Source organism: Bombyx mori, chromosome 8 (assembly GCF_030269925.1).
Source record: "Bombyx mori chromosome 8, ASM3026992v2".
Lineage (NCBI taxonomy): Eukaryota > Metazoa > Arthropoda > Insecta > Lepidoptera > Bombycidae > Bombyx > Bombyx mori.
In genome coordinates this window covers 3,506,236-3,521,890 of record NC_085114.1, presented here as the reverse complement: position 1 = coordinate 3,521,890, position 15,655 = coordinate 3,506,236, and the positions used below count along the sequence as shown (strand labels likewise).

General features: G+C 36.7%; 1 protein-coding gene across 7 annotated transcripts in view; it reads left to right on the top strand.

Moving 5' to 3' along the window:
* The window catches only part of LOC101735597 (protein yippee-like), a 165,134-nt gene that overhangs the window by 141,687 nt on the left and 7,792 nt on the right, over positions 1–15,655 (top strand). For 3 of the 7 annotated variants that reach the window (XM_038012488.2, XM_062669662.1, XM_012689567.4), the window contains 4 exons: positions 5,284–5,399; positions 10,556–10,692; positions 11,894–11,937; positions 14,293–14,401. In XM_038012488.2, coding sequence (XP_037868416.1) covers positions 5,363–5,399; positions 10,556–10,692; positions 11,894–11,937; positions 14,293–14,401 — 327 coding nt within the window. In that variant the 5' untranslated portion in view covers positions 5,284–5,362. Of the gene's footprint in view, positions 1–5,278; positions 5,400–6,537; positions 6,670–6,756; positions 6,809–10,505; positions 10,693–11,893; positions 11,938–14,292; positions 14,402–15,655 lie in introns of those variants that run through there. The other 4 variants (XM_021347326.3, XM_004925129.5, XM_062669660.1 and 1 more) reach the window with 4 other exon arrangements.

Genomic DNA, 15,655 nt, shown 5'->3' with positions numbered 1-15,655 from the left:
GACCTTAAAAACACGTTAACCCATTAAGTGGTTACGCACGAACGATCCTGTGTCCGGTAACCGGTAAAAAAGCCCTCGCCAACTTATACATGGAGATCACGGTCAATGTAAAATTTGTATCTATTGTTACCGTCTCAAGGTCGAAACGCCAAAGACGACAGACGTGTTTCATTTTAAGGTAATATATTTTTTTCTTACCCATTCACTGGCATTCTAAGGGGCTATTGTAGTTACGCTGTGACTGAGACTAGCTCAAATAGAGATAATGTGCTAAAACTGGCCCTAGCAAGAGTAATGCTTCGCAGAATCGTACCAACGGATCGGAATCGCGACCCGTTGAGTAAACCCGGCGAGAAACTAAGTGGGTCTTAAGTTAATGACGTACGAGAGGAGACAACTGGCTCCATCAACAACGGGTCGCTAAAAACTGGTAGCATCACTTACCGACATGCTTATACCCGAAACACTAAAGACTGCCCAAGATAATAGAGAGACACGTTGAGAAAAATCGTTCAACAAGTGTTCAGAGATCAGTCTTCAAATTATTTTCTTCTTCTTCTTTGTCGGTATGATTCTTGACAGAGTGGTCCTGGTCATCACTTTAGGTATTGGTGGTAAGCTTCAGGCCACTCTTCTCTGATAGCCGTCCTTCTCGTGCGTTCATGTAATGATGATGAGCCATTTACTTTCACTGGTCAATTACCTCATAGGCAATGTTCCTCACGGCCTGGTACCCTCAACCTTTCTTTGGACCGCAAGTTGCTCAATAGCCACCTTCCCTCGGCGACATACGTGACCAATAAAGATGAGGACACCAAACTCTACCAAAGATGATAAACGCTGCTTTATGCAAAGTTCTCGAAGTATAGATACGTTGATACGAAATTCAATCCCCGATATTCCAAGTATTCTCCTCTAGTACCACATCTTCTTCTTCTCCACTTCTTCAAACCAGATACGAACTTCAGAAATTCACGAGTAAACATGTGCGTTTTTCGGTACTTTATTTTTTATAATACACGGTATCTACATGTAAAAGTGTGTCTATACATAACCGAAGATCACGTGAATTGAAAATAATAAATGGTCTACGCATTAAAAGACGTCAGAGACAACTTGAGCTATATGGTCCAACGGCTCAAAACCGTTGAAGGTTCTTCACCCGCTGGTCAATGCACGCTGACTGAACCGCATCGGCCTTCATGGTTTGGCTTCGTTATACACGTATTACTACCAGCATGAGCTAGCTATCTGTATGAAAGACCGTGTATTATTGCCACTGCTTCCGTATTAGGGTCGATATAATAGTTACAGTAACAGGTGTTATCGCGTATTTTCAATTAATATTCCACTTTTTTTTTTATTGCCTTTGTAGGCAGACGAGCATACGGCCCACCTGATGGTAAGTGGTCACCGTTGCTCATGGACGTCAGCAATGCCAAGGGCAGAGCCAACCCGCTGTCTTATTCGGTGTTTGGTCACAAGAGGTCCTACCACCAGTAATTACGCAAATTATAATTTTGCGAGTTTGATTTTTACAACATGATGTTATTCCTTCACCGTGGAGGTCAATCGCGAACATTTGTTAAGTACGTATTTCATTACAAAAATTAGTACTTGCCAGCGGGATTCGAACACCGGTGCATCTAGATACGAATGCACCGGACGTCTTATCCTTTAGGCCATCTTGACGTCAAACGACGACTGTTTTCTGTGTTCCGATCTGATGGGCGATAGAAAATACCACGGAATAGATAAATAAGGAAAATACCACTATATGTTGCACTTCATGCAGATGGCACTATTTCGACTTTACGTCTCAAGGTGGGTGGGTGGCCTCGCTAGCCATTTATTACAGGCGGGTCACAAACTATCCCGGTCACCTAAACGATGAGAGAAAAAAAAGTGAATTTTAAAACGAATACATTGGTGGCTATATACCGCGTACCTACTGAAGTTTAAAACTGTAATTGATTTTCGGCTAATATTTATTAGCGGTTTGATTTAACACCCTTCGTAATTTTTCTTTTATCATTGTCACATTTGTAAATGACACGAATTTCTGAATTTATGCGGATTATTTCGCAACAATACTAAATAATACTAAACAATATTAGATTTAAAAATATTGACATTTTGAGATGAAATTAATAAGAGTATTATTGTATTACTAGAGGTGCCGCAGTAGTCGAAATTCGACTATAATTAATTGGAATTGTAAGTTTGTACACTATTATGATTACATTTTAAACTTCTATAATCACAAAGTTAGCCAAGACTACACTATAAAAAATATTAACAAAGACAAACAATATTTAATCTATTCTCAATTTGACAACAGACGTCAAGAACCAAAGTTTGACAATAAATAGTATGCATGCGTGTGTGCGTCAAATACATGGTATGTAGTATGTGTAATGTTTTCTTTATTGATTTAATGTATCTTTGATGCATTACTTTTAAAAAAAAATTAGCATTGTGCACTTCTTGTCTATATTCTCTATAAGTGTGGAAAATTTCATACTCCTCCGCCCGCGCAATTTTCGTAAAAAGGGATACAAAGTTTTTGCTTCACGTATTAATATATAGATTATAAGTCTTGATATGTGTATAAATTTTTCATTTTGAAGCTAGTGAAAACTTAACTTGCACAAAAGCTTAAGCTTTTAAAAAAGCTATTTTATTAAAAATTTAAAACATATTTTTTATACAGAATAAAGGGCTCTGTGTAAATAATGAAACCACATGAGCTACACGTGTTAATGTTATCATTTACTCGTACCGTAAATAGGGACACGGAGGAAAACGATATTACTTAATTAGCGAACTCAATACGTGTTTGTTCTATAACTTGCTAATTACTGTAAAACGGATATCATTAAAAACGCTAATGTAATTGTACTGAAAATATTCATAGTAAATGACGTCTTATATGCAATACTACTAAAGTCTGAGAATCTATGATTAAATTTATTTTTATTTTTTTTATTGCTTCGATGGGTGAACGAGCTCACAGCCCACCTGGTGTTAAGTGGTTACTGGAGCCCATAGACATCCACAACGTAAATGCGCCACCCACCTTGAGATATAAGTTCTAAGGTCTCAAGTAAGTTACAACGACTGCCCTACCCTTCAAACCGAAACGCATTACCGCTTCACGGCAGAAATAGGCAGGGCGGTAGTACCCACCCGCGCGGACTCACAAGAGGTCCTACCACCAGTAATTACGCAAATTATAATTTTTGCGGGTTTGATTTTTATTAACACGATCTATAATCTCTTTCAATTCTTAGTGCTTAAGTTTGATCTCTTTAAGGGTATAAATGCATTTATATTGCTACCATTTTGCGCCGACGAAAAACAAATGTACGAAATACTTATCCGCTAGCAGGAAACGTCGTTGGGAAAGAAAGAAATGGTATATACTGAATCGTACACACCGATCGAGTAAAAATGCAAGTCGTAAATACACAAGTTGTCGTCAAGTTAAGGAGGGTCTATCCTCCATGTTTTAAGTTAATTCATTTACGTACTGGCTGTCATCAGTCATAGAGTAACTAGACGCGGTCCGCATTTTTGAAGTGAAACTTCTTTAGGCGCATGGGGGTAAAATTTTTACAGAACGTCACGCAGGTATGCAACGGAAGTGACATCAAACTACTATTGAAACTAAGTACTTGTCAAACAAATGTCAGTAGTAGTAGTTGTTGTATTTTTCCAACTGGAAAGGCAAATGTATCGTACCATGCAGCCAAATATTTTATAATTTTTTTGTGAAAAATGTTAATAGGAATTGAAATGAAATGAAAAGAATTTGGAACATTGATCAAATAGCATGAAATTAAATTAGTCAATTCAATTGGCAAAATATTAGTCATTTAAAATTTAGAAATCTAAACATAATTTCTGTCAACACTGAGGTTTGAGATTGACATTTAACAGACTTTTGGCGGGAACATATCTTCCTTTTTCCCTTCCTCTAAGTCTCGGAAATCTAAAGTTTTAGGTTTGTATAAATATAAGCAAGACTTATAAATTAGTTCGCCAAAAAAGTTTCACTTCTGACATGTGTACTTTGTACGCACGCACTTTTTTTATTTGTATATATTATTATTATATTATAGACAAGTTTTGCTAAACTTGAACTATATCAAGAGTATCCGGAACAAATATTTTTTGCTGCGTTAAAAATTAAACCGCTCTTAAAGAGTAATAACATTAATTACCTACTCCGTTATTATGAATTATCTAACGACTAGTGACACATTACGTTATTAACAGATGATGAAACACAATTTTTACACGCGTAGCAACTCCAAAACAATCTGAATGATCTGTTGCTAATGTTAGCGAATTCTCTCAGGTTGAGCCCGTGAGCTGACCTACCCGTCCGCGTGTAGCTGAAATAGCGCGGTAGGCAGCGGCTTGGCTCTGCCCCTGGCATTGCTGAAGTCCATGGGCGACGGTAACCACTCACCATCAGGTGGGCCGTATGCTCATCTGCCTAGAAGGGCAATAAAAAAAAAAGCTTCTTAGACTACCAGCAAATAGTTAGGGAAAAACTAACTACCTAAATTTTTCCAATAGTTCCACGTTTTTGAATTGATGACAATAAAAATAAAAATTTCGTCGCAAAATGTATTATTGAATATTTTATTAACGTCCTTGATGCTCATTTACTTTAGTTATTATAATAATAAGCTACGAACAGTTTCCTGGCGTCTTGTTCAGCGGTAAATAATGCTAATAAACGAATGAAAATACATTGAACCGAGAAGTAAAAATACATTCGAAGGTCAAGGAACTTAAGTTCGATTTACTTATTTACGTTAATAAAACACACAATTGATTTGATTCCCTTGTAAACGATATAGGGCATTTTCCGGTTTCAAATGTTACCTTAGCGAACAGCGTATAACCGTTTTAGACTGGCCAGCTACTGGTGGTACTGGTGGTAGGACCTCTTGTAAGTCCACGCGGGTGGGTACCACCACCCCGTCTATTTCTGCCGTGAAGCATTAATGCGTTTCGGTTTAAAGGGTGGGGCAGCCGTTGTTTTTTTTTTATTGCTTAGATGGGTGGACGATCTCACAGCCCACGTGATGTTAAGTGGTTACTGGAGCCCATAGACATCCACAACGTAAATGCGCCACCCACCTTGAGATATAAGTTCTCCAGTAACACCAGGTGGGCTGTGGACGCGTCCACCCATCTAAGCAATAAATAAAAAAAGTTATCGTTGAACTGAGATTTTAAGGCCGCATTTAATTCTGTTGTTGACAGAGGGTGGCGGGTGCTAAGAGGAAGCGCGCGGGGCGGGGCGAGAGCGCGCGCGGCAGGTGACCGACGGTTGACGCGGCTCATGTGGGCGGCGGGTGGATGCTGCTCGCGCCAGGCAGGTACGTAACCACCAAACAAAACTATTGACCCTTTACACTCGAGAGGTGAGTGTCGCTAACAACACGTTCCAATTGCGAACGAACGATAAGAACAAATATCAAAAATATAAACAAGTGAATGTAGAGGTCCCAAACGATGGTCGGACCAAATAGCGGAGGAACTGGGGATACCTATCAGCGACGCACTCCACCGGGCTGCAGGGCGGGATCGATGGAGACAGTTGGTTGACGAAATCGGACGGAGTCACGATCCTCAGCAGTGAGGAACCGATCGAAGAGAGAGAGAGAGAGAATGTTGATCATCAAATAAAGTACCATTAATAGTTTACAGTGCGCATCGAATCTTCACACTGAACAAAGAATCATATCGAGGGGTGAAAGACTATTTATATATTATTATATTATATATATATTTTAAGCGAAATTTTTTAAACTTTACCGGAGAGCCATTAGAAATTTAAAATTTGGTAAAAATAAGATAACAAAAAAACATGTTCAGATATTTCAATGGAGTAAACTTAATTGTAGTTCAATTTAAAACATTGAATTTTTGATGCGACTACTAAATAAAATGCATGTTTCATTATAAAGATAGATGTCGGATATTAAGCGTAATGTCGCCAGCCCACTGAGTTTCTCGCCGGATCTTCTCAGTGGGTCGCGTTTCCGATCCGGTGATAGATTCTGCGAAGCACTGCTCTTGCTAGGGCCGAAGGAGGGTTGAAATAGCCTCTCAAGGCTATCGGCATAGACGGGAGAGAAAAAAAAAGTAATGCTGCTTAAATCAAATAATCTTTCACCCCTCGATATGACTCAATTATAAACGACGAAAACGAACCATAAGAACAGATATCAAAAACATAAACAAGATGTCAATCATTAAATAAAGTAACTTAAATAGTTTAACACAACGAATCGAATTTCCACACAGCACAAAGTGGTGAGCGAAACTCACCTCTCGAGTGCAAAAAGTTAAATCGACTCCATTCCAAAGTCGAACTCTTTAAAGCCAATCAAACTTAAGTTTTCAATAAAAGCATGTTTTGCCATTCAGAAAAATCAATATTTGCCTACTGACACTTGACATAACAACGTCAATCAAACAAATTGTTTGTTAGTAAAAATTTTGAAGTCTTGGTAAGTAAATGTTTGCGATTTTAAATGGAGTGCTTAAGTGCTAGCAAATTGAAGTGATTCACTAATGAAAGAGAGATAGTTTATTAAAAATTTTGATGCGTTGCTCTAAGTCGACTGGGAATGGAGTCGTAGTGTATTTAAGATCTCTCTGAAAACAACATACAAATACATAAATTATAAATTATTTATATTAAAATTATTTAAAATAGGAACTTTTTAAAATTTGAATATAGTCAACGGGATCCAACTTCAAACAGTCAACTTCTTTTTCGGTAATCAATTTAAATGTTCATCTCTTTTAACGATGCTGAAATTCTTAAAAGTGTCTAATATCATTTTATTCGCATTAAAACTTTAGTTTAGTAATTCATGAATCGCTAGAATGCTCTTCTTTTTCGACTTTTTCGTTGTGTTCGCAATTTTTCAGGACAAGTATATGTATTTAAGGGAAAAATCCCTGGGAAAAGTCAAGAACACGAATGGCGAAAGGTTAAGGGGAATATGAAAAAAAGAAATTTGACATTTAAAATGAGTAGTCATTATATAAAATAAAGTAAATCTTGAGGATTCCGTTGTCAAAATAAATTAACAGGACAACGACCATTGAGTGCGCTAGTAATTTATAAGCCTACTTAAACAAATTTATTTACCGTTTTATTCGAACTCACAAATAGAATTAGCCATTACCTTTTGTATTCAGATGGCATGTTTTAAAAAAAAGTAAATTAGGTTAATTTACAATTGAAATATGCGACATGCTGAATTCGACTTATGGTAATCGACGATTTCGTTCTATTTTCACATTAACATATTATATTATCAGTACGAGGTAAATAAACTTGAAGCGGCGGGAGACGCCGCGGGCGATTATTTAATTCGATGAGGTTAATCTCATTACATTTTGGAAGCCGCCGAAAAATAACGCTACAGCTTAACGCCTATTTTAAAAATCGAACATAGATTTTCTTTTTTTTTTTTCAAGTTTGTGTGGGTTAATTAGTCAAGTTAGCAAGATTACGGTATCGTAAGTACAGTTCGATATATTGAAACACTCATTATTTATCCTTGTTTATCGTTACAACTATGTTATTGTCTGATATGAAATTGATATATTTATAGTGAATGGTTTTTCATCGAATTATTCGAGTTTAAGATGCTTTAATGTCTTTGTTGTTACTTCGTCTTGGATCAACAATTTATATTGGGTACTAGTGGCAAAAAAATCAACATCAGCTTAAAAAAGAAATTATGTCAATTTTATTGATGAGCATCATCATCATCTTAGGCCTTAGACCCAAGGCGGGCCTTAACCTGGTCCAGTACCTATCCAGGCTCCTTCCAGTTTTTAAAAACCAATTCGCTTAAGGTCCTGCTCTGTGCCATCTAACCCTCTGAGTTTGGTCCTGCTACGACTGCTGCGACCATCCGTTTCACCGTACTGCACTTGTTTCGGCACTCTCTTTCTCTGGCCTCTCCCTTTCTAGCTACTTCTCTTGTTCACCTTAAGACTCCAAGTTTTATGAAATTGGGTTCTTTGTAAATATCATAAACCTCATGGTTATAGCGCTTTCCCCGTAGGTAGTTTCCCTGCCCAGCACCGAATATTCGTCTTAAGAATCTTCCGCTTGATTACAATTAGTGGATTCCTGTTTCTATGCTGAGTACCCAAGTCTCTGAACCACAAGCTAGTATGGATCTCAGTAGGGTTTCATAGAGGAGAGTTTGGATATATCTTGCGAAAATTTGGAACAGACAGAGAAGTTTATTCGCCGACAATATTCTTTTCGCTATTTCGTCATTATTAACTGTTATCAGAGGTCTATGAAAATAGTAACAGGAATTAAATGTTTTAAGTTTTATAAATGAAAAGTAATTGGAAGTATTCAGTGCTAGTTTTCAACAGTAACAAAGTATACGTCCTCTGTATAGCGATGTATGGCATAAATATGTACTAAACAATTGCTTTTTTTTTCCTGGCAACCACAAAAATCACATTAAAAGTTTTATGCCTTTAGCCAAAAAAGTTATTTATTTTGCGGTGTTTTGAATTATTTGAATGTTGGTCATTTTAATATTGAATTATTTAAATTAGGTAGTAACACAGAGAAGACGTCTTTTAGTCATCTTTAAAAAAATGAGTAACAAAAAAGCCGCTAATTTCTGTTAATATAATTTGAAATGGGATCCTGAACTTCATGTCATGATCAAAAGATTTTTTTAAATATTTCTTTGTATTTCTTTTCTGTCTCATGAGTGCTGTTACTAAGCTTATAGTGCACTATACAACGTACAATTTATAATTATATTTTTTTTTTTCAAAATATTCTGTGCCGAAATTAAATTAACCCATAAACGCTCTGATTAAAATTATTTATTAATTGTCAATTGCATTTAAAGTGACCTGAATTCTTATTCATGGTTATCGAAGCTTTATAAGTCTGTTATAAGGTCATTCTGAATAAAATCATAAATAAATAGTTTATATCAAATGTTATTTTTGCTAAATGTTGAAATTTGACCAATCAAATGTTGCCACATCACTGTGTTTTTAAGGGTTAAACACATACACAATACAAAAATTTATATATGGATAAATTTTGCGATATCATTTTTTTTAATTCTCTGAAATGAATAGTACGTGTTTATATTATTAAATTAATTATATTTGCTATAACTGTAGTATGGTGCACTTGAGGCGATCCCCCGTCAGCATTCGACGTAAGAGACGCACAGAGCGAGCCAGGCCGCATCTCCTTGTTTTACACAAACAAACTTACATTTAAATATGAGCACATATATATATATATATATATAGCGACGCTTGAAAGGCAAACGTGATTAAGCGACAATGCGTGAACTTTACAGTAGACTAATTTAAAGTTGAAATACTTGAAAAAAATCTATTTTAACGATTCTAACTATAGAATTGAAATTATTTGAATAGACCTAGAAATATTATTTTTTTGCGCATCGAATATGGTTATTGCCTATCATTTATGTTTAAAGCAGTTATTGTCCCTTAGTCACGTTTGCCTTTCAAGCGTCGATATGTATATGTGAGAAAATTATTTACAAATTCCCGAGAGCTCCTACGTTGATGGAGGATTAATCAATAGCTCGCTGAACCCGGTGACCCTTTGGGCTTTTTTTTTCCGGAAACCTTATCTTTGGCCACAGAGTTAACGAAACATTAGCCTGCTTAATATTAAACAATTTGCTAGTCTACCAACGTCATTTAATAAGGTTTGCAGCAGCAGCAGTAACATCTGAACAAATAAATAACAAAATACGCTTTTATAGAAAATCCAACTAAAAAATAGAAAATAATTTTAATAAATTTGTATTAAAAATAGTGTAAGAAACAAGGATTTTATTGTAAAAAAGCGTGGGGTGCTTTTCAGGATATTATCAAAATAACCCTTCTACTCATATCTGTTCATAATATATTTATAACTACTGATACTATGCAACCCACGCTTTTTTTTTACAATAAATCATTTTTTCTTACACTATTTTTAATTCAAATTTATTAAAATTATTTTCTATTTTTTAAGTAGATGGACTTTCTATAAAAGCGTATTTTGTTAGTTTTTTTAATCTATTATTTTATTTTTTTTAGTTGAATTTCAATTTTTTCAATATATTTTTTTAATATTGAATTGTCATCGGCCATTAATAAGTATACCAAATTTCGAGTTAATCCGACGTTTTGAAGGGGTTCAAAATCATGTTCAAAGATTCCGTTACAAACATACATACATACGTCTGAAGCTAATAATAAAAAGCGTATTAAAAATATGTCTTCTATCATTTATTTCGCTTTTCGAATTTCTTCTCTTTCGTTATAACGCGTTTCGGATAAACGCAAGGAGATGGCGTATCTTAAAAACTACGGCCCGGCTCGTTCTGTGCAAGAATCGGTGTGTGGCGGCTTTGAGGTCGCGCGCTGACGGTGGCGTATGTTGGTAGCTAGCAGGCACTCATGCGTGACGGGGTGACTAACCGTGGCGGGGTGGCAGGCGAGAGCGGCGGCGGAGCCCCGGCCGTCAAGACCCCCGTCAAGACGTTCCAAGCCTACCTACCGCCGGCGCACCGCACCTACAGCTGCATACATTGCCGCGCGCACCTCGCCAGCCATGACGAACTCATCTCGAAGGTAAACGAACTCACACGTATTTTACTAAGCGCCTTATTTAAAAGTTCACTCATATTCATCGTGGAAGTATCTTGAAGGTTGTTAACATTTGTGATAAAACATCAGAATACTTATTTTTGTCTACCTATTCTACTCGTAGGATTACTGGTGGTAGGACGTCTGGTGAGTCCGCACGGGTAGGTACCACCAACATGCCTATTTCTGCCGTCAAGCAGTAATGCGTTCCGGTTTGAAAACTGGGACAGCCATTGTACTGCAAAACTGAGACTTAGAAATTGTTGTTATCTATGGGCTCCGGTCACAAAATCCACCTTGCGACATCACGTCAAGAACTTAACTGAATTTTGCTGTCCCAGTCTTTAAATCGCATTAAAAAACGCTGCGACTCGCTAATTGTATGTAAAATATAGATATGTTGGAACTACCCGCGCGCTGCCTTTTATCCGTTAATGGTACAATAACTATGACAGTAACTTTAACTGAAACGCCAACAACAACTGAACCAAGTTTCATTATAATCCTATGAATGGTTTAAGAGGACATAGAGGCCAAGATAGAAACGAACGCTGATTTTTAACACGATATTATTAGCTTGTGTGTTTGTTTGGTTGTTACGTCATTTTTACTGACTTCAAGACATGTGTTTAGTTGCAATTGATTATATTAAGTGAGTTTCCCTGCGAGATCAAATCAGGAATATGGATATTCGCAGGAAAACCATGGTATACCGACATAGCACAAAGGATTGCGACGTTGAAGTGGCAATGGGCAGGGTACATTGCTCGTAGAACGGATGGCCGTTGGAGCAGAAAAGTTCTCGGGCACGTACCGGAAAAGTAGCGTGGGTAGACCTTCCACAAGGTGAACCGACGAACTATTGACGTTCGTGGGAATCCACTGGATGGAAGCAGCGCAGGACCGCTCGTTGCGAGGCGGGGGGTTGGGGGGGGGGTCTATGTCCAACGTAGCAGTAGGAGTAGCAGACGTCTGTGCGCTGATGGGGAAGGGGGGAGGGGTTCATAATTGAACTACACACGCATAACAATAACTTTTATCTTCGCCCTAATATCCTGACTAATATCAACAGGATAAAATTAAATTAATTGTTAATTCCCTGTGCTATTTAAGCGTGTTTTTTTTTTTTGTTTTTAAACTAGCTACATGTCTTATTTATATTAATTGTGGCCAATTTTGTTTTCAGTCGTTTCAAGGCAGTCGGGGGCGCGCGTATCTGTTTAATTCAGTGTAAGTACCTTTTAAACATGAATTATTACGTTTGTACACTTCTTTCTTAATAACAAATTTAATGTCAATTAAATCGTATAGTAGAGCAAGTCTGGTACTGGCAATGCCGCTGTTACGAGCCATATCAGACTTTTTACGATAAAACCTTCTTTTATTTTTTTATGTTTTATTGTGAAATAAAAGAAAGTTTTTTTTTTATTGTTTGAAATAAATGAGCTCACGTTTGTACTGTGCGTTGAGAGGTTTGCAAATCTCATAAATACATATCATAAATACTGACCCAAGACATGAGGTCGATTGAAATAAATGACCACCTTGCACCTCAGACTAGTACACATTTGATTTTTTATAATATAAATATCTAACCCGGCAGACTTCGTAGTGCCTTAATCGATAAATAAAATACTTTGTATAAAATAAACTTAAAACTAACAAAAGGAATCCGGAAAACAAAATTGTTATTTTTATTTAATTCCGAGGATTTTCATATTTATCTACCTTTTAAACCTTCTCTGGACTTCCACAAATAATTTAAGACCAAAATTAGCCAAATCGATCCAGCCGTTCTCGAGTTTTAGCGAGACTAACGAACGGCAATTCATTTTTATATATATAGATAATGTTTCGTAGTATCGTAATAATTGTATGACAAAATTTCATTAGACTTTACTTACTGCTTTGCTTTACTGCAAATAAAAATAGATATAGGAAAAAATGCATTCTATTTTAAAATTATTCTATATAACAAAGAAAATAATGTAGTGAAGTTCACATTTGTGACCCAAGATAATTCATGTTTGGATTCAACACCACAAGCATTAACATGTATTATAATAATTTAACGTCATGTTTAAAAGGCAGGTGTTTTTTTCTTTATTTACTAAAAAATATGTTGCAACGTAAACAGATCGTAACAATATATAAATAGGGTGGCTTTGGGGTAGCAAATATTAAATAATAATAATAATGGTTTATTGTTATGTTTGAACATATATCACATTTATGGTAAGACAATATGCTTAAATGAAAATCTTTCCAACTTTTAGTTAATGCTATAAGGCGTATAGAAAAACGTATAAAAAAAATAGGCAATGTTCACCATTAGGGGCAAGTAGTGAAACAGATTATCTTTTTTTTAATTGGCTTTGTATACGGCTCACTTGATGATTAGTGATCACCGTCACTAATGGACGTCGGAAATGTCACGGAGGTAGCCAAGTCGCTGCCTACTGGACTAAAAATAAATTATACAGTATGGGCTCCGATAACCACTTAACACCGGGTGAGCTCGTCCACCCATCTAAGCAATAACAAAAATACAAAATGCCAACGGAATAGCAAGTCTTAATAGTTTATTTTTAGACGCAGGTCACTGACCTGATGAAACATACAGCGTGTATACAAATCATTATTAAATCGAAAATGTAATCTTAAGTCAAGATCATTGAATATATTGAAAATATTTTTTCTATATATTTTTTGTGCCGTGAAGCAGTAATGCGTTTCGGTTTGAAGGGTGGGGCAGCCGTTGTAACTATACTGAGACCTTAGAACTCATATCTCAAGGTGGGTGGTGGCATTTATGTTGTAGATGTCGATGGGCTCCGGTAATCACTTAACACCAGATGGGCCGTGAGCTGGTACACACATCTAAGCAATAAAAATAAATAAATAAATTGATAATTGAATATTTTTGTAGCCCTAAATATACCCCTTATTGTATATATAGTTACCGCTGTACCCGTCCTGTAGCCTTTTAAATATAACGCTCTGTATAAAAAGCAGTTCCTAAATAAATAATCCACAACAAATAGCAAAGTCGTTTACAACAACCGCCATCTTTTTGTATTCAATTAATCTTTTGAAGCCTTAACATTCGTGTCAATCGCGTTGCACATTATGTACTAGTTAAACAGTCAATGCCATTGTTAATGTAGCCGTCTAAACTTAGAAAGTTTAATGACACTAACGGTAATTGTGTTTTACACGGCCGACTGTACATAATTAAGGAGCTTATTTAAATTTTACATTATAGTTTTTTTATACGAATTCGCTTTAACTTGGATCAAATAAGAAAGTATACGGGTCACGTTATTGATATTGACTTTTGAATTGAAAGTCGGAACGAGAACCTCTGGTATATTAAGTGTAGTATTAAATAAATAAAAACTAGAGGATGACCACGCTTTTTTTTTACATTAAAATCTTTTTTTCTTACACTATTTTTTATTCAAATTTCAACAGCGTATTTTGTTAGTTTTTTTTTAAACTATTATTTATTTTATGACTCATCAATAGTCTGTGTGTTTTTCTTCACTTTTGTCTTTAATTGTGAACGGTTTATTTCTGTCGCAGTGTGAACGTCGGATGCGGTATGGCGGAGGAACGCGTCTTGTTGACGGGCCTCCACGCGGTCGCCGACATATACTGCGAGTGTTGCAAGACAATGCTCGGCTGGAAATATGTAAGTTTTCATCGCCATGCTCTGATAGATATAGCTCGGCCTTTCCCAAAGTGGGCGATAACGCCCCCTTGTGGGCGCTGAAAGCCTAAAGGGGGGCTATAAGAGACCTAGAAAAAAAAAGGGGCGTTGTGTAGAGGCTTGGGAGGCGATTTGTAATTTAATATAGGAGGACTCTGAGACACCGACTGAGCTCTCGCTATATTGGTTTTTAAGTAGGGGAAAAAGGGGGGCGCTAAGAAATAATATATTCTTAAAGTGGGCAGTAGATAAAATAAGTTTGGGAGCCCCTGATATAGCTGAAGATGGGATGTTAAAACGTGTAACCGTACTCGTCGAACTCGGCAAAGAGTTCGACGTGCAACCTAACCTAAACATCAGCTGAGTTTCTCGTCGCGATTATGATCCGGTAGTAGATTCATTCGCGAAGCAGCTACTCTTGAGTTGTTAGGTCTCCTTTGGAAGCGCACGGGTAGCTATTAACAAATCCCACCCCTACTAGCTGAGCCCTTGCTCGCCCACCTGCCCTGGTAAAACTGAAAAGGCTTCCGGGCCAGCAGTAATCTCAAACATAAATAAATAAAAGATAATAATTATTAAACACGTTATAGGTAGGTACCTACGCGTACTATCAGCACTCGATAAGAGTTAATGTAATGTGCTTAATGAGTTTAATGGTAGACAATGGCTTGGCTCTACCCCTGCCATTGATGAAGTCCATGGGCGACGGTAACCACTCATTATCAGGTGGGCCGTATGCTCGTCTGCCTACAAGGGCAATAAAAAAAAGAGTAGTTAGATACACCGAATCTCTCTCGCGATAAGTTTCGCGTTAATTTAAAACTGCAAGAAACGCAAATGGATATCGTATAATTGACATTGTAGTGGTTGTCTATGTATATTTATAATCTTGCGTACAAGGGCGGATCCAGGGGGGGTCATGGGGGTCATGACCCCCCCCCCCTGAGCTGGTTCCAGGACCTAAGTGGACCACATATTGAACATAATGATTTTAGGACCACGGTTATGGAATATAAATAAGCTGCCTCATTCCGGGCGTGATAGTGCTTCTCTCGATTTCTTCAAGAGAAGATGACAATATGTACGTGTATATGTACAAGTTATTATGTGTTAAGTTTTTCAAGTGTACAATAAAGAATAAATATTTTTAAGTACAGTACTTACGTACATTAGTAAAATACCTACTTTTTACTTGTATCTATTGTTATCAAAATTAAATTATAAGTTCTTGACTTG